Source organism: Drosophila bipectinata, chromosome 3R (genome assembly GCF_030179905.1).
Source record: "Drosophila bipectinata strain 14024-0381.07 chromosome 3R, DbipHiC1v2, whole genome shotgun sequence".
NCBI lineage: Eukaryota > Metazoa > Arthropoda > Insecta > Diptera > Drosophilidae > Drosophila > Drosophila bipectinata.
This window is the reverse complement of record NC_091739.1, coordinates 5,661,263-5,685,028: the sequence shown is the minus strand read 5'-3', so window position 1 is coordinate 5,685,028 and position 23,766 is coordinate 5,661,263. Positions and strand designations below refer to the sequence as shown.

General features: G+C 44.4%; 3 protein-coding genes across 11 annotated transcripts; 2 read left to right on the top strand and 1 right to left on the bottom strand.

Moving 5' to 3' along the window:
- Positions 1-852: 852 nt before the first annotated feature.
- LOC122321626 (serine protease grass-like) lies at positions 853-13,165 on the bottom strand. Of its 3 annotated transcripts, none has more exons than XM_070281213.1 (5): positions 13,046-13,165; positions 2,273-2,692; positions 2,028-2,223; positions 1,915-1,954; positions 853-1,850 (listed from the first exon to the last, which is right to left on the bottom strand). In XM_070281213.1, exons 2-5 carry the CDS (start codon positions 2,498-2,500, stop codon positions 1,253-1,255), a joined length of 1,062 nt encoding a protein of 353 aa, XP_070137314.1. In that variant the 5' UTR covers positions 2,501-2,692; positions 13,046-13,165; the 3' UTR covers positions 853-1,252. The 3 variants fall into 3 exon arrangements, with proteins under 3 accessions (XP_070137314.1, XP_070137316.1, XP_070137315.1); XM_070281215.1 differs by having other exon boundaries at positions 13,072-13,135; XM_070281214.1 differs by lacking the exon at positions 13,046-13,165 and adding an exon at positions 7,837-7,956.
- Gfat2 (Glutamine:fructose-6-phosphate aminotransferase 2) lies at positions 3,877-6,705 on the top strand. Of its 2 annotated transcripts, XM_070281212.1 has the most exons (3): positions 3,877-5,799; positions 6,073-6,225; positions 6,310-6,705. In XM_070281212.1, exons 1-3 carry the CDS (start codon positions 4,120-4,122, stop codon positions 6,445-6,447), a joined length of 1,971 nt encoding a protein of 656 aa, XP_070137313.1. In that variant the 5' UTR covers positions 3,877-4,119; the 3' UTR covers positions 6,448-6,705. The 2 variants fall into 2 exon arrangements, with proteins under 2 accessions (XP_070137313.1, XP_017105189.1); XM_017249700.3 differs by having other exon boundaries at positions 3,878-5,799; positions 6,073-6,705.
- Positions 7,342-22,930, top strand: larp (La related protein). Of its 6 annotated transcripts, none has more exons than XM_017249697.3 (7): positions 7,342-7,810; positions 8,646-9,634; positions 16,353-16,716; positions 16,982-17,049; positions 17,107-18,161; positions 18,271-20,495; positions 20,564-22,930. In XM_017249697.3, the coding sequence occupies exons 2-7, from the start codon at positions 8,834-8,836 to the stop codon at positions 21,277-21,279; spliced, it is 5,229 nt and encodes a 1,742-aa protein (XP_017105186.2). In that variant the 5' UTR covers positions 7,342-7,810; positions 8,646-8,833; the 3' UTR covers positions 21,280-22,930. The 6 variants fall into 6 exon arrangements, with proteins under 6 accessions (XP_017105186.2, XP_070137312.1, XP_017105187.2 ...); XM_070281211.1 differs by lacking the exon at positions 20,564-22,930 and having other exon boundaries at positions 18,271-18,955; positions 19,395-19,585; XM_017249698.3 differs by lacking the exon at positions 7,342-7,810 and adding an exon at positions 8,090-8,229.
- The last annotated feature ends 836 nt before the right edge of the window (positions 22,931-23,766 follow it).

The window sequence follows — 23,766 nt, the reverse complement described above, 5'->3', positions numbered from 1 at the left end:
CCTTATCCTCCCTAAGTCCTTATCACAAAAGACTTACAATAAGTAAAAACCAAGTAAAAAAACTATCATGCTGACGAAGACATCAGCCAGGTACCAATCAACTAACCATCTCCAACTCAACAGCTACCACATTCCCAAAAACAACCACCCAGCCCTCTTACGTTTAGGCCAAATAAAAATAACAAGACTCAGACTTGCACATTCTGCAACGATATTGTATCAATAACACTCTTACATTCTACTTGCAACACCACTACTTACAAACACCAACCCATTGGAAACATTTTCCAACCCCACACCACCAAACATATAAATAATTCTACAATTCCTGAGAAACACAAATTTATACCATCGCATATAAGTTTATCCTATCTAAGCTACACTATATTAAGAAAATAAACTATAATATATAAAACTATGTATAGAAAACCTAAAACTATTATTACATATGTACAACTCGAACTGAAAGCCCAAGTCGCCATTGCTCAGCATTATTGCTATCTCATAATTTTATTTATCTGTTAGCCCTTTATAAATAAATACATTTTTGGTTTATTTTTTATTACCCTCCGTTTTTTGAAGCGTAAATTCTTAAACGACTTTTAGACCAATTTTAAAACAATCTAAAAATATTGGCTTTTTACCAAATTTTCCCGGTTTTTGAGGCTCTTTTATGAAAATCTAGCTAGTAAAGGCTTGAAATTTAATATTCCCAGTCTTAAGAGGAGCCCCAAATAATAGATCTTACTCTAATGAGGTCCTTTTGGAAGCAGTTTTTATTTCGTACAATTTTCTTATAAGAAATATAAATGAAAATCTTAAATCTATTTACAACTAATGATAAACGCACCACTTATGTATGTATTTGTGTTAAACTGCAGGGGATCGGTTTTAGACCATGCTGTTTTTCTCTTGTTTCCATGGGTCCAATCCCTTGAAACTCAATCTTCGGAATTTGTATTTAAAATCGTGTTCAATGCTTGAACACCTCAAGTCCTCTATTTTAAAGCCATTGCAGTTTAACGTAGAAATACCCTCTTGAGGTATTATTTGCGGACTATAATGGACCCTCTCGGCTCTCTTTCAATCTTCTTAATCCTCTTTATATCATACGCGAAGAGGGATAGTCCGAAAGCCTTCCATCCATACAAAATTCTTTCCAAATTAATAATTAAAACTTATTTTATGCAATGAAAAAATGTATTTAATCGCCTAAAAGGCAGACAATTTTGTTTCGTGGCAAAATTAAAGCCTAATCCTTCTTCGCAATGGTTTCGGTTATCCAACCCATAAAATCAGACACATCAGTACCCTCTGTTAGCGACCTATCGGACCGTTCCACTATATCGACGCTAACAATTCCCGCCTGCACCAGCAGCTGTCTGCCATTGTATTGGCTCGGATAGACTAGTGCTCCTCCGACATCACCCCTGTATCTATAGGACTCGCTGTTTCTGATGCAAATTTTCTTCTCATCTTGGATATTGCATGCGGTTGATTCCAGCAGTTCGTAGAGTGGCCATCTGGGGATATAACCATTCAGTTGCATCATCAAGTCCCAGCCGAATACATCCAGTGATTTCACGGTCTGACTCTCCAATTGGAGATCTGGAGACACCGGCAGGCATATGGGTCCAATAAGATCGTTGAACTGGACTGGGTCTTTTAGGCGGATTAATGCTATGTTGTTCGAAACCCGAACATTTTTGATATTTTCTTCAAATCCTTCGTGGACAAACACCTTTTCGATTGGAACGTCGACGGGTCTATCCAGACATCTTGTATGATTGCCTAATAATAGACAGTCTGGGGTCTTGCCAAGAGCGAATTCTCCCAGACGGACGGATACCCTAGAAAAAATGGTATTCTTAAATATAGTAAGGGTTTTGTCTTAGTTATTCGACTTTTACTCACAAGTTGTCTTTTATACATTGCGCAGCCGTTAAGACGAATTCTGTTAAATAAAATAAATAAAAAACAACTTACTTACTCGAACTAACTAGAACTTACTAACTAATAGAACTTACTCGAAGTAATCAGAGTGCCACCACAATAAAACCGTCTCCCATGTTGTAGGTCGTCGTAGTACTCGAGTAAGGCCGTCCATGGCCGGTATTTCGTGCGATCTTTTGGTTCACCAAAACTACCGCAAATGGATTCATTTTCCTTCAGCAATTTTAATCCGTCAGGATTAAGGGATTCTTCACAGCAAAGCGTGTATTGCTAGGGAGAGCTTGAGTTAGACATTTATTCTTATATTCACTTAACTTACCTTTTCACATGGCAAAACGCAATTTCGCAGTATTTCCTCCTTGTTGGTTAGAGGGATTTTATTTATTAACTTATCTGAAATAGATTTAAGAGCCGGACAATCTCGAACCCTCTGACATGTTCCCGTTTTGTTGTCATGGGTCTGGCAGATTTTGGAATCCACAGGACCAATCCATTGCAGGCTCAGAACTAGGCAGATCGCCAGAATCGAAAATCTCAAACCCAACATTTTTTCAGTAAGCTGAAGGCACGACTGATCGGTACCCAAATTCTATAGTTGCCTCGAAGGCCCGCATTCCCGAATTCTATAGTTGCCCCGCTGAGCTTAAGAACATAGATAATGGGGGGCAGAATAGTTCTGAACTAAAAAAAATTCAGAGAATTGGTGATACTGATGTGGAGGGATTTTCCCAACTGTTTCCTGCAAATAATTTAGAGCAGTCGGTGAGTTTTTTTCTTGGAACTCATAGAAAAATAATAAGCTTAGTAAGCTTTGGCGACAAGTTCAAAGGTTAAAATATTTTTTTTTTAATTCAGGACAGTGGGGTGCAGCCGTAGCCGTGCAAACATCGGATATAGTTAGCCGATCCTTATGAGAATATCTTAATACAACATATTTATTACAACCCAAAATCTAAAAAAAAATCCCAAGCTTCTACCGTCAAAAATATCAAAGTTGGTGTTTTGTAAAAATACCATATCCGATCGTTCAGTTATGTGGAAGCTATAAGATATAGTCGGCCGATCGTTATGAAATTTGGTAGGTCAGATCAACTGACTGGCAGCTATAGGATATAGTCGGCCGATCCCGGCCTTATATACTGCGAGCCAGTCGATAGCTTTAAAACTGAGAGACAAGTTTGCGTAGAAACAGACATACGGACATGCTTATATCAACTCAGGCGGTGATCCTGATCAAGAATATATTCTTTATAGGGTCGAAGAAGTCTCCTTCACTATCTTGCACCCTTTTGGGCAAAATTATAATACCCTCTGGAAGGGTACTAAGACTTTAAAGACCTGTTCAACTTATGAATATTGAATTTAAAGCTTATTGAAAAATATATAAATAGTTTTCTAAGAATTTTCCAGAAAAATAAAAACTTTAACAGAAAACTGGAAAAAACCTACATATTTGAAACCATATTTTCAAATTAAAAAAAATTGGTTATCAACATCAACTTAGATACCGATGTATCGATGTTTCCTTCCGATAAATATCATAGAAAGGGGGCTTTATCGAAAATTTTCCAAACCCTTTTTTATTTTACAAAAATTATAGTTAAAAATTAAAAAAAGAAACCATTAAAGGGCTCTAATAAAGAGGTTTCATATATACTATACGTACTTTTTTTAAAAAGATTATACTTGGTAAACCCAATACTCCCAAATCTTCCAATTATAGTCCAAATCGAAAATATAACCGTTTCTACCGCTTATTTTTATCTAGGCACCAGCAAGACAGCATTCGCCTTGTCTTAATGTTTAAAAAGGTCGGGAGAGGGGACTTTTCACAAGCTTATCCGAGCGAGTTTTCAAACCCAACTCATTTTGGCGGGCGTGGACGGCATTCGGATGTAACCATCTGGCAACCCTGGGCTATGTTTACATTGAGAAGGGGAGAGAAACACAAATACGTGTTCTTTTGGGCAAATTATTTATCAGAGAAAAACAACGAAAAGTTCCAGCAACTGTCGCGATAATAAACGACAAGTCGCAGTGCAGCAGCGGCGAAGGGCAGAACGTAAAATCAGCTACTCAGCTGACCGGAAAGCTCGCAGTTTAGGTGCCGAGAAGAAGCGACGACGTGGAAAAACACCAGAAAAAAAGTGACAAGAAAGAAGTGCGATGTGTGGCATATTCGCTTACCTGAATTACCTGACGCCCAAGTCGAGGCAGGAGGTGCTGGATCTCCTGCTGCAGGGTCTGAAGCGGCTCGAGTACCGAGGCTACGACTCCACGGGCATCGCCATCGATGATCCAAATGCGCCGCCGGACAACCATTCCATTGTCATGGTGAAGAGAACGGGCAAAGTCAAGGTCCTGGAGGATGCCATAGCGGAGATTTGTCGGGGCGAAGGCTACACGCAGCCAATAGACACACACATTGGAATAGCCCACACTCGCTGGGCCACCCACGGTGTGCCCTCCGAGCTCAACTCGCATCCCCAGCGCTCCGACCAGGAGAATAGCTTTGTGGTGGTGCACAATGGCATCATCACCAACTACAAGGACGTCAAGACACTCCTCGAGAAGCGCGGCTACGTCTTTGAGTCCGACACGGACACCGAGGTGATAGCCAAGCTGGTCCACCACCTGTGGCAGCAGCATCCGGGCTACACCTTTGGGGAACTCGTGGAGCAGGCCATTCAGCAGCTGGAGGGAGCCTTTGCCATTGCATTTAAGTCCAAACACTTCCCCGGAGAGTGTGTGGCCTCCCGGAGAGGATCCCCCTTGCTGGTGGGAATCAAGGCCAAGACCAAGCTCGCGACGGACCACATACCCATCATGTATGCCAAGGCGCACCGCCCCCATGGCCAGCCGCAGCAGCAGGCCTACCAAGTAATCCCTCCCGGGGACTGCAACGCCGAGTTCCAGCCTCTGGAGCGCAAGGAAGTGGAGTACTTCTTCGCCTCCGATGCTTCAGCTGTGATAGAGCACACCAACCGGGTCATCTACCTTGAGGACGACGACGTGGCGGCCGTCAAGCAGGACGGGACCCTCAGCATCCATCGGCTGAACAAGTCCTCCGACGACCCGCATGCCCGGGAAATCATTACCCTGAAAATGGAGATCCAGCAGATAATGAAGGGCAACTACGATTACTTCATGCTGAAGGAGATCTTCGAGCAGCCGGAATCCGTGGTGAACACCATGCGTGGGCGGATGAGGTTCGATACCCAGTCGGTTGTACTGGGAGGCATCAAGGAGTACATCCCAGAGATCAAGCGATGCCGCCGCCTGATGCTCATCGCCTGTGGCACGTCCTACCACAGCGCCGTAGCCACCAGACAGCTTCTGGAAGAGCTCACGGAGTTGCCCGTCGTTGTGGAGCTGGCCTCTGATTTTCTGGACAGGAACACTCCCATTTTCCGGGACGACGTGTGCTTCTTTATCTCGCAGTCCGGCGAAACAGCAGACACCCTGATGGCGCTCCGGTACTGCAAGCAGAGAGGAGCCCTGATCGTCGGCATCACCAACACAGTGGGCAGCAGCATCTGCAGGGAGTCGCACTGTGGCGTGCACATCAACGCAGGACCCGAGATCGGTGTAGCCTCCACCAAGGCCTACACTTCGCAGTTCATTTCCCTTGTGATGTTCGCGCTGGTCATGTCGGAGGATCGTCTCTCGCTCCAGCAGCGAAGGCTGGAGATAATTTCCGGTCTCTCGCAGCTGGACGAGCACATCCGCACTGTTCTCCAGTTGAACTCGCAGGTGCAGGAGTTGGCTAAGGAGCTCTACCAGCACAAGTCGCTGCTCATCATGGGCAGGGGCTTCAACTTTGCCACCTGTCTGGAGGGAGCCTTGGTGAGGAATATTTTTCAATTAATTTATTACTATAACTAAAGTAAACAAAACAATTAACGTAATACAATAGAGTATTATGGAATTATAGAAGAGGGTGGAGGAACTATTCCCATAATAATGTTTATTCCTGATAGCGACATTCCAAGAAATATTACGCGAGGAATGATAAGGAAATAGAGTAGTATATTTTGACAATTTTTTTCCAGTAATTTGATAAGAGCTGCCACCCAGATCATGACAAGTATGACTAATAATCTCAATCCTAATCTGCAGAAAGTGAAGGAGCTGACGTACATGCACAGCGAAGGCATCCTGGCCGGTGAGCTGAAACACGGACCCCTGGCCCTGGTGGACGATGAGATGCCCGTGCTGATGATCGTCCTGCGGGATCCTGTTTACACCAAGTGCATGAACGCCCTGCAACAGGTGACTTCGCGCAAAGGAAGACCCATCCTGATTTGCGAGGAGGGAGACACAGAAACCATGTCCTTCTCCACCCGTTCGTTGCAGATTCCTCGCACAGTGGACTGCCTACAGGGTATCCTTACCGTCATCCCGCTGCAGCTGCTGTCCTACCACATCGCCGTGCTCCGAGGATGCGACGTGGACTGCCCCAGGAATCTGGCAAAGTCCGTTACCGTAGAATAGGCACTCTTGGCCCAGATCGCCATAATCAAGAATTCCATTTTATTATCTGCCAGAGGGTAGCGACCCCGTAGACTTAAGCTAAAATCTTTTTGTATTCGCGCGGATGTTCATCCGGCCTTTCTCAACTTAACCCACTGTGCCCCTCGGCCCAAGCCGAACCTGTTAACCCCCTACTGTTTGTCTCGTTTGTCTTGTAAAGCAATTACTTAGTGTGGATGTGCAATTTAAATATATATATTTCCTTATTTCCTTTGAAAAGACTTCTTTCTTTTATTCCTTATTGGATTTACAAATAAATTAGTTTTAAGACTTTCCAATTGGATATTAATACACTAAGGGGGTTTTTCTTGAAAATCGGGTTCTAAAAATTTAGGTTTTCTTTCACATTAATAGAGAATAGATATCAAATTCCTTTAAGATTATTTGCCTTCAGAATCCCATAGGATTAGTCCATAGGAACCACTTAGAAATACCACTAGTTTGTATTTCACTAATAAAAAGATTTAAATTAAAAAAACTTTCAAATTTTTTCACTAGTTTGTGGAGAAATACACCCATTTATAGATTAGATAGATCTTTAATAGATTAGATGAGAAAACTATATTACACCATGTAAGGGTATAAAAAACGAACGTTATTTTCCGTTAGAGATGACAGTGGTGGCAAATTGAATTCAAAAAAGAATTTTTAATTACAGAGAGGTACTTAATTATTTTAAATAATAAAAAGAAAAACAAAACATATTACTTTCTAAGTCAACTTTATATCCAAAAAATTATTTAAACCAAAAGCTAAGAGCTGTTGCGGTATTTTTATCAACGATGTGACCATATCAAATACCGAAAAAAAAGACCTTTCGCGGCAAATGTACTAAAAAATACAATTTGAGCTTCCTTTTCTTTTCGTCCGTAGAACCACATGTCTGGTAACCGAGATTTTGATTTTCTTTTCGCCGGATAATGCTCCTCCTAATTGATTAGCTTCGATCGATTCACGAAATTCAAGTGCACGGCCCCAAGTACGAGTGAAAGCAGACCGCGATTGTGAGGAAATCCGTTAAGTTCGGGAAATATATTCGTAACCAAAACGTTCTGCCCCACAGCAGCGCGTGAGTGAGTGCGAGCGAGAGAGAGCGAGCGCAACGGAACAACACGGTCGTGTGAGCGAAAGCGAGCTATCGGACGAGAGTGCGAAGTGTGTGTGTGCGAGAAAACCCGCAAAAGCAACAGCAAAAGCAACAATAACAAAACAACACATACTTACACACACCCTACGACCCAAAGTGCGTAGTGAATTAAAAATACGTGTGTGGAGCGAGTGGAATTTGTTTATCAAATCGGCAGAGTTTCCGTTTTGATTTCTGGTGCGTATTAAATAAAATATGATTACCTGCATATGTGTGTGTGACCGCGTGCAACGATTTTGAAATTCGAGGCGAGCTGCAGTCCCAGATCAGCTGTTTCTGTAACATAACGGTGGAGGTAGCAAGTGGGCAGTTCGTTTCGCCAGTTCTGGCAGCGTTTGTTGCTGCTCTTCCTCTTTGCACATCGGAACCTAACCTAACCTCACTTCTTCTTCTTCTGCCTGGTGCTGTGGCTGCTGCATAATAATATAATACATATATTCGCCAGCCTCGCCTCAATCTCGATTGGTCGTGCCTCATTACGAATTAGTTGGTTCTCTTAATACCGTGGAATCGGTGGAAAAATCAAATTCGCCGAGCAGCGTGTCATCGCGAGGAAAAGCCTTTTTCCAAACCAGAGTCATGGGCAGTTCCTAAATGTGAGCCGCACTCCTAGGGAGCACCTCAATCCGCACCTTCTCAATCAAAAAAAATAAGCGAAAAGTTCAAAGTGCAGCAGTGTATGTGTGCGTTGTGGTGTAATATAAATATTACAATCTCGGTGCAATCTGATTTCGTCACAAAAACTGAAAGCTTAAGCAATAGGCTCAGCTCACAGTAACAATAACACAACTGTCACCTTAGAGTACAGTAGAAGCTGCCTAAGCGACACAACCTGACTCCCCAATAAGAACCTTTTTTTAAAATTTATTTTAATACATCCTTTAAGGATGTTAGATAACACCTCCCTTATAGGTTCTGAGAGATAATCTCCTCAAAGGGTCTGATCTATTGAATCCAACCTGTAATCCCAGTACCAGTACACTTCTATGACTAACTAGAGCTTCTCTTGCAGCTTGGAAACTTCGCACCTCCGCATCCCGTTGAGCAGGCCCGGAAGCAGCCAAGAGTTTTCCAGACCCAGCGACGAGGAGCATTCGCCGACGAAGAAGCCGGAGCAGCAGCAGCAGGAGACGATCTGCTGCCTACTCTGGATAGGAGACCGAGACGAAAAGAGGCCAAGGAGTAGAACCACCGAGGAGCATGTCCAGCAAGGAGGAGACTACTCCCTCCACGGGAGCCGCTGCTCCAGTGCAGGGTGCAGCTACCACTTCCTATGCCAACGTGGTGCAGAACCTGGACACCAAGAAGGGCCCTGCTGCCGCCGCCGCCGCCGCCGCCAACCCCAGCACCTCCTCCGCCGTGGACAACAAAGAGAACCAGCCCAATCTGAAGAGCTTCAAGTCGTGGAGCGAGGAAACCGCGGCCGCCGAAGCCGCCGGAGAATCGCTGGTCGGAAGCGTTGGACCCACGCTGGCGGGTGAGAAGCGTGCCGCTGCCTCTGGCGGCGACAACACCGCCGAGAACTCATCGGAACTGGACGACAATAACGACTTTGTGCCGGTGGTGTCGCACCATCGACGGGATCGCAAAAAGGCTCGAAAGGAAAAGCCAAGAGATCAACAGCCGGCTGGTGGCCCTGGTCAGAAATCGCAACAGCAATCGGGACGACGAGGACAAGGAGGACCCACTGACTCGGCACCCGGCGATCGCAAGCAGACAGTCCGTCCGCGGGCTCCTCGCAACGGCAGCCCCCGGAAACTGGGTGCAGCTGGTTCTGCGGCCGGCGGAGCCAATGCCGCGGCTGCCGGTGGCCAGAAAGTACACAAGGATCGCAAGGACACCTCGCCGAGCGCCAGCATCGAGGCGGGCAGCAGCGGCAACGAGGCCAAGTCCGGAGACGGAGATCAGCAGACGGGCGACAAGGCGGCAGGTGCTGCCGGAGCTGCCCCGCCCCCAAAGCGATTCATAGCCGCCCCACCGCCCAAAGTCAATGCCTGGAAGGTGAGTGACGTAATTGTATCTCGATGTGGGTTACATATAGGTGGGCTTAGCTAGAATATATATTAAAAGGGGGATCAACTTGGGTGCAAAAGGTGGCTTTAAGTTTTAGGAGCTTCTAAGAACTAAAAGATACATCTTAATGATACAAGATTTTCATAACAGATCTCCTTCCAAAAAAAGTCACGTTTTCTGTTGATCTCGGATTCCTCTTTGGCTTATTTTCCGATTGTCCAATTGCGTCTTAAAAATAATAGACAGACAAGTCCCAACACGCACGTGTGCGTGTGCCTCTGCCTGTGTGTGTGTTATGTTTGTTGTGTTTCTGTTGGTAAACAAATGTGCGTGGAATGAAGGAGAAGACAAGAAGAGGCAGAAAGGCAGCTGATGAAAACGAGTGCAAGGCGACAACAAACACAGAGAGGGGGGTGGGGAAAACACGTTTTCCGCTCTGTTGTGGTTTTTCTCCTTCGTACGCTGTTATCGTTATGCTAATGCCCGCCGAAGATTACAAAATTGTATCTGACAGATACTAGATACAGGGGCAGAACCATCGAAGGCATTGCATAACAGAGTAAACAATTTTATTTCGTTCTCTCTTATGTTATTTTATATTATTCACCGTTGTATTGCTTTTATTATGCAATCGAGGAAAGGCTGGCCCCCCGAATTGCCGGTGTTTGTACCTATTTTTGTTTGTTTCCTTCTGCCTTCTGCGCGAAGCAGGGCCCAAAGAGAAATGCGAAATACTTGATACTCAGTATATGCTCTCGATTATTGTCCAAGCTCTAATTGCACATCTGTTTCGGTGGGTGTCGTAATAAACGAGAGAAAAAGTAAAATATTTTCTCAACTAAAAATAAATGTCAAGGTCAGCCGCTTGTGTCGTTTATTTATCCACCGCCTCCTCCCCCCCTTGTCTGTCGTCCCCCAACGAAAGCACAAAAGAGAGCAAAAAACGGAAAAGCAAGAAAAACACACACTAAAAAAAGGTGTGGCTAATTTTTCCCGTTTTTTATTTTCTTTGGAAAAAGTTAAAAGTTTAAACGTTTGGGTGCCGGGCTTGTTGTCAAGCGGGAGTTTCTGAATTTGCTTTGCTTTCGAAAGCGTTTTCTGCCACTTTAAATGGATATGCAAATATATTTCTGCTCACTTCTGACATTCTATGCAAATCGAACTAATTAGGAAGTAAAGACTGACCAATAGAAGCATCTAGAAGGGGGCATAGCCATAGACTGTTAGTAGATAGTGACTACAAATGTTAACAGTTTTCTATAAAAAAATAGGTTTTAGTTTCAATTCTTGTTTTGGCCCCCCAAGCCGCTGCTTACGTCGACTGCAGCAGCACTGCAGAAGGCTGGCAACTGAAATTTATTTTTCCACACTAGTAGCCAGTTGCCGTTGACGTGTGCCGTCGAAGAGGTCGCGGATGGAAAAAACACTCCCACTATTTCCATTAGCAAGTGTTCTGCCGATCAGCAAAAGAGAATAAACAATAATATTGAAAAGAACAACAAAAACAGCTGAAACGGCACGTGTATCCATCTCACCACATGGTGAATAGCGGCGTTTAAAATGTGTCATCTCTAAGCACGATATACGAATCACGAAAATAATCGTCGAGTGATAACAGCGCTCTCTTGCTCTCTCGCTCTCTCTCGTTTCTCGAATCGCAAAATAAAAACAAAAACAAACATGAAAACGAAAGTAAATATGCAATCAACTCAATAAATTAATCAAGTTCTCGTGTACATATCGGAAGACCTTAACTGTTAGGTAGATTGATGAAAAGTGTGTCATAGGAAATACAGCAACTGCAGTTTTTTTTTAATAATTACCCTTTCCGCCCTCTATTGTATAAAGTCTATTAAATATCAGCCATCTCTGATTATTATAGTTGATCTACGAGTCATTTACATTCTATTTTTAGACTGTAAGCCGCAACTGGAGATTAATTACATTAATTTGTCTTTATTACGCTGACGTTTCCCATATCTTTATTTTTGTTATTTTTTGCAATTGTTTTGATATCACGTTTCATCCGTATTTTGATTTCCAGTTGCAACCCACTTGTGAAATTTCACCCTATTTTGTAAGCCTCTTTGTGGCGATTCAGGCCTGTATTTTTATAGTTTTTGTTATACAAAGAGATCTATTATAAATAAAGACTTAATTAATTAGGAAGATTTTTAGATTAGAATCTAAGAAATTACTTAATTATTAATTAATTACTTACGTAATTGGAAACTACTTTTAAGAAGATAATAGCCGGTGTCGATCAGTAAAATATAATTTATAATTTCACTTATGAACATGTTGTAAAAAACAGCCTCTTTTGCTGTGACATTTGTTGTCTTCCTCTCGTTTCTATCTTTTTGGAATATCAAAAAATTAAATTGATTCCTTATTGAAATTAATTAAAATTTATTTATTTTAATTAAAGGATAGATAAATACAGTTAATAAACGAAGGATTTAAGAAAAATTGTCCATATATGACTAAACTTGAATAAAAATTCGAGTTTTTTGGTGAAAATTTTCCATTAAATTTTCGAAAATTAATAGTAATAATTTTTTGAAAATAAAGAAAGTAATTATAATAATTCCTTTGTTCATTACCTGTTAAAAATATTTAAGAAGTTTGGGTTAAAATTTCAGTCCAGTTTAAATTTCAGAATTTAGTTCAAGAATTTTCAAAAAATCAAGATTACCGAATCATAAAACACTGTTTTGTTTGTACTACACTACGTTTTAGTTAGTACTTTTCCAATGGCATTGTTTAAGGAAGGTTCCTATAGTTCAGTCCTATATACATATAGTATAGTATATAGACTCCTATAGTACAGTCCTATAGTCATACATCTGGTATCTCATGGTATCTTTTTGTCTGCTTTTTGTTGTTGATATGAATGGAATGATTGTGTTGATTATATAGTATATACATATATGTAAATTATTTGCCTTTTATATCAGATTTTCCTCAGTTTTCTTTCTCTGCTTGGTTAGCACTTAAGACTTCCCAGTTCTTTGTGTTCTTAAATGATTTTTGTTGCTAGGGAAACGCAAGATTCCTCGATTTAAATAAAATTAATAATATAAATAAAGGAACTGACAGAAAAAGATATCTTTGTATATTCCACAAGTAAAAAGTACTAGAATTTACAAAAATTACAAATAACTTTCTAATTATAAAGCCTTGAATGGGATTATTACTTAATGGAATATCTTGAAAATATTACATTAATCTATTACATTTCAAGACAAGAGCTCTCTTCAAGTTCTGAAGCTCATCAATAAAAAAATACTTACATCATTAAACATTCACTTGATTTAATGATACCCCTCCACACATGTTTTTCCTCAAATCCCCCCTTCCCGTTAGACCTCATATTTGCTTGGGACTTTTGAGTCTCACCTGTGGCTTCCTTATCGACTGTTTACCTGTTGATCTCTCATGCAATTATTTGCTGGGAAAACTGTCTCATGATACTTTTGCGTAATAAATGGCGAACTGCGAAGGACACTGATCCGATGCCCTTTTATATAAGGCTCATTTCAGGTATTATAACTACTGATAACTACTGATAGTGTAATCTCCGGGTCTTACTCAATGTGATTTGATTTACTGGCGAGTGGAGCTGATAAGCCAGCCCATGAGGTGATAGGCCCTACCCCAAATACTTCCCACCTTTTTGTGAGGCACCTGTTTTACTTTCACAAATAATTCTTAAATATAGAACTTCGTATTTTTGTGAATATTTGCTGGAGGTGTGTTTACCACATCATACCCCCAAGATAAGAGGCATGTTCCTAAGCCTGCTACGCATTAAGTAGAGTTGCTCGACCACTCTCGGTTGAATGTAAACAAGATTCGCATACAAACACCCCCCCTAGGCCCCAATATAGTCCCATTATCGCTGTGTTGGTGCTGGAGTTCGTCGCACCTCGCACCTCCCTGGGCAATTGCCTTTAATTCCAATCGCTTGATTTAATCGCGAATGAAACTATAAATAGAAAAAAAGTTAAATGAAAAATAGTCATAAACTTGTTTGTGGTTTAAGCTCTATTTAAAGGGGGGTTCTATTTAGAGATACTATCTTGTAAGAATTTTTCCTAAATTATAGTCTTAAGTACCTGATCTCTGTAGAACCCTACTTGATAGGTCTACTTATTATTCATAAAAGCCTAGGCTGATTATGGTGATTGGTTCAGCGACTTGTATATAATATACTATACTATACTATCCTATCCCCTCAATTGCTGAGCTGCCTGAGCACGTTTTCTTTATTTTTTCTATTTTCTTTTTAATTTTTAAATATTTTTACATAACCTATATGGCGGCCGGCGTTATTGACTCGCATTCTAATTCGCTGAAACGCAGAAAGAGTCCCCCCTATGGAACCCCTTTGGCCGACCCCCGCCTGCACTATAACCTTAGAGCTGATTACGAACGATTGTTGACTTGGAGCACCAGCACGGGAGCACCAGAATGTGGGTCTTTTTGCACGTTTGCCCCAACTGGGTGCTGGGTGTTCTCTTTGTAGTATTTTTTTGTAGTATTTTTGTGTTATTTCATGACTGGCGTGCTAGGCCGATTCTAATTCCATTTAAAATAGTGCTTTTGCATTGGAAGCACCTCAGTTGTCTTTCGGCGATCGCACGAACCAGTGACTTGATTTTTAAGATAAAAGTGGCATAGAACTCTCTTGATTGGCAAGTGGAAGTTTCTTTTTTATTTTTATTTTTAGTTTAAGGTATGGGGTTTACTATTAATGACCTTGACAAGCATTCTATCGATGAATGACTTTTATAATCTCTACCTAGTACACGAATTTAATGGCAAACACCCAAGTACGTCAGCATTTAGGTATGATGTGGGGGTTCAAAACGACCAAAAATGATAAGAAACATGCCAGTTCAAATATAGAATTTGAAACATGTGCTTGTCTTTGATTTCCCTCCTAATGGAAAGTTACTGATGCCATTTCCTTGGAGTGGAAATGTAGTGGAAAACTACCAAGCAAGTGGATGACTCAGTCAGTACTGGAGGTGTCCTTCCTGCAGTGTCAGGGTTATTTCCATGACTGCCTTGGAAATTCCGATGAATACGTGATCCGAGGCATGGAAAGTGCCTCCATATTTTAGCATAACTTGGAAAAGTGCAATGTTTGGGGTTGGGAAATGGAACCTCAAGGCCGAACAACAAGTCCATGGCTTCCATATCTTGTTTACACGTTTGGGGGTTTGATGGATGGTTTGATAATATTTTGAGGTCAAAAGTAGGCCTCATAAACAAAAATATCTAGAAGGGGTTTCATAGACTATATCTTATAGATAGGTATATGTATCTCTATCTTTTGTGCAACAATTTACGCATTATCCTCCTCTCTTTTAGTCTTTCTTCTCCCTGCCTCTCTTTGTTTTGAAGTTTTCCTCCACCAACTCTCCTCGACTTGGCCTACGTGCCGAAAATCACATGTTTATTTTTGTTTGTATCTCTTTTTTTTTATCCCCCCGTATTACAATTACATCGTGGTGCGAGCGGGATGGCCTGTGTTTATGTTTATAAAGTGGAAGACCTCCTTTGTGGGCCTAATATTAATTGCAAATAGCACCTGTTTGGGGATTTCTAATGATCGATATGCAGGGGGGCGTTGTCGGTGGGTGAACTTTCGTGGGGAATCAAAACAACATTTAGAAAATGCGTACAAAAACAAAACCATAAACACAAGGCACGTACGCACACAGCCAGAAAACCTGTATCTGCTGGATACAGGGTGCCTGCGCTGACTCTCTGCCGGCTAGACTGCGGCTCACGCCGCCGCCTTTGCTTTCGCTCTCACGCTCTCTCTCTCTCGCATCCGTGAACCGGCGCATCGGCATCGGCTGTTTTTTGTTTTTGTTTTGAAAATGAGTATACAGTGGAGTTTATATATAAAGGAAAATTTTAAATTAAAAAAAAAGAAAAAGGTTTTTAAACTAAAAATACTATAAATAAAGTTTTAAAAAATCGTAGTTAAAAATAGTGTTATTTTTTAAATGATATATTCATTATTTGAGCTCCACTGTACTTGTTTTTTATGTTGCGCTGTAAAACCAGTTGGTATACCCCCGCCCCTGAGCCTCCTCTTTGTGTGTTGTCGTCTTCGTTTTTGCTCACGTAGCAAGCGCGTGGACACCACCACCACCACTAATGAATACTGAGGGCAGGAGAGGCACAAGCACAGGCCGCCGACAGAGGCGTCCACGAATCAAAGTGCCAGAGCTATCGCACAGAACTCACCGAACGTTTCAGCAGAACGGACGCGCTCAGTTTAGAATTTCCAGTCATTTGTTCAAATAAAGCAAAAATAAACAGTGCTAAGGTGCTAGTGGAAGCAAAAGTGTTTTTTAATAAAAAAAAAAAACCAAAAACAAAACAAACAAAGATAAGAAAGAAACCAGCAAGTGGGCTGATTAAATCGCCATAGTTTCTGCAATTAAAAGGAGGTAATTTTCCAAGTGTGCCGAGTGCGGTAGATACCAACAGAAAAGTACCCTCTCTTGGCAGAAGAGTAGGGTGCGCGTTGGCCCTTGTCTTGAACCGAATCTGGGTTAGGGACACTCCCCTACAAGTCCCTCCTTGGTGCGCAACCACGCATGCAAGTGGAGTTGGGAGTTGGGAAGTCGGGAATTGATTTTTCACCAAAACTGGAGACTCATAGCTGCGATCTTCGTTACAGATATCAGCCAAACAATCTGGAAGCCCCAAGGCAGGAACCTCTCCATTGGACAAACGTGTTTTGCAGCCCAAGGCACAGCAACCACAACAAGCCAAGCAGCCGACTGCCAGCAGCAGCAACAGTAGCACCAGCAACCAGAGCGCACAGAACACCGCCAGCAATCCCAGCCACAAAAAGACAACACAACAGCAACCTCCACAGGGAGCAGTAGCAGCCACAAACACACAGACAGCCCCAGCAGCAGGCACATCCACACCAGCAGCCGCAGTAGCCCCTACACCAGTAGCCGCCACAGCAGCCGCAGCATCCGCGACACCAGCAGCAGCAGCAGCAGCCGAGCCAGCAGCAACAGCCACAACCACTGGTGAGTAGCGACTCAATTGGAGGCAAGTGGACAAGGGGTGGATGCTTCTATAAATAGGGTGTAGGTCTCCCTAACTAGTCCAGCCAACTTTCAATTATTATAAATTTTAAACCATGTGACTGGCCTCCCTCCCTACTCAGTTTCTCTCACGTGGCTCACCCCCTACTCTGGTCTCTCCGAGTGGTCTGTGGGAGAGGCACGACATGGCCTGATTTCTTTATTTTTAAAACCCATGCTCACCAAACCAATCCACCTTCCATTACAGTTGACGCCAGCCAGTCAGATGCACTCGCCAAAGTCGTGGTAAAGGACAAAAAGAAGGTCAACCAGAAGGTAAGTTCCCACTCATAGTGGCTTGAAGATCAGTCTAACTGATGGACATCGTTGCAGGCTAGCGACTTTAGCAACGTCGGGGACTGGCCCACGCTCGTTGGCGGAGTTTCCGGAAGTGGCAAAGCCACCAGCAACGAACCCAAACGCAATCCAACGAAAAAACAGCAGCCAGCCAAAGCAGCAGCAGTCGCAGGAGGAGTCACTCCAAGTGAAGTTCCAACAGAGTCTAGTGGAGCACCCACCGCAACCACCACCAGCAGCAGCAGCAGCACCTCGAACTCTGCCACAACAGCCACAAGCAGCAATAGCAACAGCCAAGCAAACGCAACTGCCGCACCTGTCGTTGCCAGCACGAGTCATGATGCCAAAGCCCAGCGAGACGCTGAGCCAGCAGCTGCCGCAACCAGTGCTGCTCCAGCAGCTTCTGGAACCACTGCCGTGCCTGCCTTCACCAAGAAAATGCCCAAGCTCAAGTGGCGTCCGCTGCAAATCGATCTGGCCAAGTCCAGTCGCCCTAAGCCGATTGGCGGGCGGCCCAATCGCCGGCTCAGCGATGATCCTGCCGACCAGCGCCGTCCGGCGCGCTCCTACCACGAGCGTCATGCAGCTGCAGGCCGTGGAGGAGCAGCTGGCGGCGATGCGGGGACGGGAGCGGGAGAAGGATCGCGCCAACCGCACACTGGCCGGCATCCGTACTCCGCTCGGCCAGCGACTGCTGCGTCCGAGCGCGTGGATTCCTGGCGTAGCAGCGGCAGCACCGCAGCAGCATCGTACGATGACCAGCGCTCTGGATCAGCAGCGGGTGGTGCCGGGTCAGCAGCGGGAGCAGCTACGGGCCGCGGCCAGCGGCGCTTCCGGACGCCGTACCGGGGCGGGCGGCAAGGGCGGGGCGGATTCTCCCGACAGGGACCAGGTCGTCCGACTCATCGCATACCACGCCATCTGCTAGCTTCGGGCGAGTATGCCAACTATCTGCCGGCGGACGCCGCCGGCGCCGACCCTTCGCAGTCGTCCTTCGTGCTCATGGGCACCCACTACTTCGGCAATGTGCCCGCCGCTGCCTACATCGAAATGGACGCCAACAGCGTCAAGGAGGCCATCAGGAAGCAAGTGTAAGTAAACCAACCATACCCAGCTATCTTCTTTCGAGGATTTGGTAGCCAAATCCGTTAGATCACCATTGTACTTCCTCGATTGACCCTTGACCTCTTCTCCCTTTAGTGAATACTATTTCAGTGCCGACAACCTGGCCGGCGACTTCTTTTTGCGCCGCAAAATGGACCCCGAGGGCTACATCCCGGTCACTCTGATCGCATCCTTCCATCGCGTCCTCGCCCTGACCACCGACGTGGCCTTGATAGTGAACGCGATCAAGGAATCGGATAAGCTGGAGCTCTTTGAGGGCTACAAGGTGCGCACCAAGACGACGCCCACTGCCTGGCCCATCAGCGATGTGCCAGAGGCCCCGGGCGCCGATCCCACTGCTCCGACTGCGCTGGAGCAGGAGCCGGCCACTGGGGAGAAGGAACAGGAGAAAGGGGAGGAGCAGACTGAGGCAGCCGCTGGTTCGCCGCCGCCCATCCTCTCGTCGGTGATGGCGACGAAGCCGCTGAGCAGCATTCCGCCACCACCAGTGCCGCGCAACTCTCAGAATCTGGTGCCCAAGATGCTCCAGGAGAAGCAGCAGCGCTCCATCGCGGCCCTCAACTCGGTGAACGCCATCAGTTCGCTGACCCAGCACGTGGAGGGTGGGGCCGCCGAGCTGGCTGGCCATCTGAGCGGACTGGCGGAGAGTGTGAAGCCGAAGTCGGGTGCTGGACAGGACAAGAGGGCCGCGGCGGGTAAGGGAGCGACGGCGATCGGGGCAGCTGCTTTGGTGGCGGAGCCGGAGGGCATATGGAAAGAGGTAAAGAGACGCTCCAAACCATCCAATGCTATCAAAGAAAACGCTACTAAATCAGCCAACAACACCACCTCGACACCACCACCACAACAGCAACAACAGCCACCGCTTTCACAAACGCTCAACAACAACAACAACAATAATAACAACAATGTCAAAACGAACAATACCTCGTCCAAGTCCACGTCCTCGTCCACGTCCACGTCCGCATCCAACGCCTCATCATCAGCCTCTGTGTGTGTTACTACCAACAAAGCTTCCTCCGCCACCGCCACCGCCTCAGCCTCAGCCTCAGCCACCACTGCTACCAAAACCACAAAAACCACCGTCACCACCACCACAATCTCCACCTCAACCACAACCACCACGAACAACATTAAGAAATCATCAACTGGCAATGCTGCTTACTCCAATACCCACTCCAAATCCTCATCCAAAACAGCTGCTCCGCCATCCGCTCAGTGCCATGCCGAAAAGGAAGAACTAGACTTCCAGTTTGACGAGGAGCTGATGGACCCCCTGCCTGGCACCGGACGGATCAACCACTTTACCGAGAACTTCTCCGACGACGACGAGTCCGATTACGAGTTTGCCGACCGTGACATCAACAAGCTGCTGATCGTGGCCCAGGTGGGACGGGCGCCCAAGCACGAGGGCTACGACCGCACCGCCGACTTTACATCCCGGACGAAAATCACCCAAGATCTGGAGAACATCATCAACGACGGTCTGGTCAACTACGAGGAGGATCTGTGGACCACCACCAATGTGGTGCCCGACTACAGAACCGTCAACGTCATATCCCAGGCCGATTTCGAGAAGCTGGCCGGACGCGGCCAGAAGTCTGTGCTGCAGCAGCAGCTGGTGCCACCACCGCCGCCCATATACCTGGAGCAGGATGCCGACGCCGATGACACCCTGGTGGGCGACACCACCCTCAACTCCACGCTGAACTCCACCCTGAAGTCCCGACGTGCTCGCTTCTATGCTGCACCCAACTCCCAGTCGATCGATCCCCGGACCCCGCGCAAGAGGAAACTCCGCCACACGGCCAACCCTCCGGTGGAGGCCCACGTGGGCTGGCTGCTCGACACTGTGGAGCACCGGCCGCGCACCACCTCGATGGGGTCCTCGGCTGGCACTTCGCCCACCACCTCCTCCTATGGGTCGTATGGCTCGTCGGTGCCGCAGTCGCTGCCCGTGTTCCAGCACCCATCGCATGCTCTGCTGAAGGAGAACAACTTCACACAGCAGGCCTACCACAAGTACCACTCGCGCTGCCTGAAGGAGCGCCGCCGTCTCGGGTTCGGGCAGTCGCAGGAGATGAACACCCTCTACCGCTTCTGGTCGTTCTTCCTGCGCGAGAACTTCAACAAGAGCATGTACAACGAGTTCCGCACCCTGGCACTGGAGGATGCCGGCAACGGATTCCGGTATGGCCTCGAGTGCCTCTTCCGGTTCTTCTCCTACGGACTCGAGAAGAAGTTCAGGCCGAACATCTATCAGGACTTCCAGGACGAGACGGTGTCCGACTTTGAGACAGGTAAGCATTACACTTGGGACTTGGTCTGGGAGGACTTGGTCTATAACCTTCTATTTCTTGTGTTGCAGGTCAGCTGTATGGCCTCGAGAAGTTCTGGGCCTTCCTGAAGTATTACAAGAACGGCGAGAAGTTGGAGGTGCAGCCCAAGCTGGCCGAGTACCTCAAGAGCTTCAAGAACATCGAGGACTTCCGCGTGGTGGAGCCGGAGATCAACGAGATGCTCCAGGGAGTGGGCAGCCTTAATCCCGGCCGCCAGCTAAACAGGCACCGCAGCGTGTCCGAGAGCGACGGCACGGCCGTGATCACGGGCGGAGGTCGCCGCCTGAACACCACCATCACAAATCGCAGTGACTATGTGGGCAGGCTGCTCCAGCAACAGCACCAACAGCAGCAGCAGCAACAGCAACATCAACATCAGCAGCAGCACCAGCAGGGATATGGTGGCTACAACCAGCAGCAGAACCGTCGGCGCACTGGCTCCTTCGGGAGCAGCACAGTGCGCATCCGCAGCGGGTCGCTGGGCAACAAGCCACAGGTCGTCAACCGGAATCAGGGATCACAGCACGAGCTGCGACAGCACCACAAGAGACAACAGCACCAGCAGCAACAACAGCAGCAGCAACAGAAATCGAAGCCTGGGGCAGGATCACAAACGAATCCCTCCCGGGCCAGCACATCAGCAGCAGCATCAGCCACAGCCACTGCTGCAGCACCGACAACATCAGCAGTTGCGGCAGCAACACCAGCAGTAGCGACATCGGGCTCCTCGTCGTCGAAGAAGTAGTTACACGTCACACGTGCAGAGACACACTTTGGATTAGGCTTAAGTTAATATCTACGACTTACGAGTTAGTTTTCAGGGAACTCGGCAAGCAATCCCCGACCTTTTGTTTATTCATTCTTATTATTATTTTGTAGTATTTTGAGTCAAGCGTAAAGTGGGTAGAGTCGTTAGCGTTTAGCATAATTAAGTGAAATTTTTGAAATTTGTTTATTGCAATTTGCTTAGCGCGTTGGTTTAGTAGTTACGATTCTAATTGTTTGTTTCTCGCATCCGCTCGACTAAACAAAACTAAACTAAAACTAAAATACGAAAACACGAATGGTTGCTTTCGAAATGCTCAATGTTCAATATAACATACAGCGGGGTCTGTCTGCTTTGTACCAGTGCCAACCAGCCATGATCTTGGAGAGTTAACACGACTATTCCTTAAATATATTTTTTTTCTGTTGATTATTCTCCTGGTGATTATTTTCTTTGTAATGAAAACTTAATGAATAAAAAAAGTCAAGGCAAATTTTCCTAATTAGAGAGCAGCGTTGATAGTTGACGTAATGCAATGAACTGTTGTACTATATACTATTAAAGATAATACCCGTAACCTATACAAATACTTACCTAACGAAAACTGAATATAGAAATCAAACGAAATTGATAGACACGACAAGAAACAACAACAAAACCAAATGATCTTAATTCAAATAAATTTTGTAAATTAAACTGAATACATATATACATATATATATATATATATACATATATTTATATTTATATTTGTAGAGCGTATGCATGCCAGAGTGAAGCCACAATTTGCATATGCATATATTATTATTCTTATGATTATGATTTGTGTCTGACCTGAGCGCAATTGTAAAATGTAAGTGCTTAGGAGGCAGCGAGAACTTGTAATCCTTACACCCAATTGAGGCATGCGGGGCTCAAGTGCCAGCGAATTTTAGTTATTTAAGCCATTAGCCAGAGCGGCAGAAATATAGCTACTGCAGTAGCACAGCACTGTCCCAGTCTATATCGACCATCCCCCCCCTCAGAACACCTCAGAACTTCGTACCCCGCCAAGCATTTAGAAGCATGTCAAAAACCATTTATATTTTATCATTAGTTTTTGCACTTGTTACTTTTTAATTCGAGAAAACTACGACTATAAACAAAAACAACAAAAAAAAACCCAAGAAAATCACAAAAAAATTTTAAAATCAAACGAAAAAAATTGTCAAGTCCAAAAAAAGTTTAAAACTTTACAAAAACGGCAAATCATGCAAACGAAAAAAAATATTAAACGAATCATTAAGATATTGTTTCGCATAGTGAATAAATCTAAATTTAAACATATGTGAGAAATCAAATCTAAGCTTAATATGGATAATAACTATATATACTATATATACATGTATCTGCTTCTATATCTAGATCAGACCTAGGGAGACAGGATCGGACAGTAAAGCGTGACTGCATCTCGAACTTATAGGCCACATACATATATATTCATATGTATATGTGGAGCAGTTTAGAAAACTCTCTCAATGAATCGATCGAAAGGTCCTTCAGCTCCTCGATATTTGCTTCGCTCGTATCCCATAAGCAAGGAGACTCCACAAAAAAAACACACACACAAATACGAAAAGTGCAAAAAACATTTTATTAAATATTTCTTTAATCGTTAGATATCTGTAAATATATTTCCCCCGCTTCTCTTCTTATTTTTTTGTTTTAGATGTCGCTTTTTAAAGTTTATTATCCATACCCACAAGCCACACAAGCCACCCACATGCAAGCACATTGGCCACTCGCTTTTGTATGAGCTTAACGATCTATCAATATTATAAATACATATAATAATGAAGTAAGAGAGATGTCCGACGACAATTCATTCGGCTGTTGCGTATTTTTACATGTAGTTCTGCCACACACAACTATCATATTTTGTTTTTCACATAAAGAGTGTTGACTTTAGTTACTATACACCGATATACACTATGCACGTGAACCACAGACTATATATGTGCCCTTTAAGTTTGCAATTTTTATATACGATTATAATTTAAAATTAAATCTATGACAACACACCTACGAAATGAACATAATGGAAGCCCTATTAAAAGTAATTTTGTAAGCTACTTAAATATGGAAAATGCGAAAGGAAAACGAAAGAAATGATTATTGTGAAAAACGTGATAGTTTAAACCATAAAGAGTAATATTTACTACTATTATTATATTAATAATTAATTATACGATGCATATATATGATTACAATGTATATGTAAAACGGAAAACCACAAAAAATTTCTAAACTAACGTAAACAAAAAAAGTAAAAAATTTTTTTAAAATTACCAACACAAAAAAATGTTAAAAACAGTGAGTAGAAAAACTAAAACAAAAAAATGAATAAAAAAAACTTGAAAAAACCAAATAACTGAATGTTTTTCATGAAAAGGGAAATTTGTGGGAATTTAAAGGGAAATTTTCCAG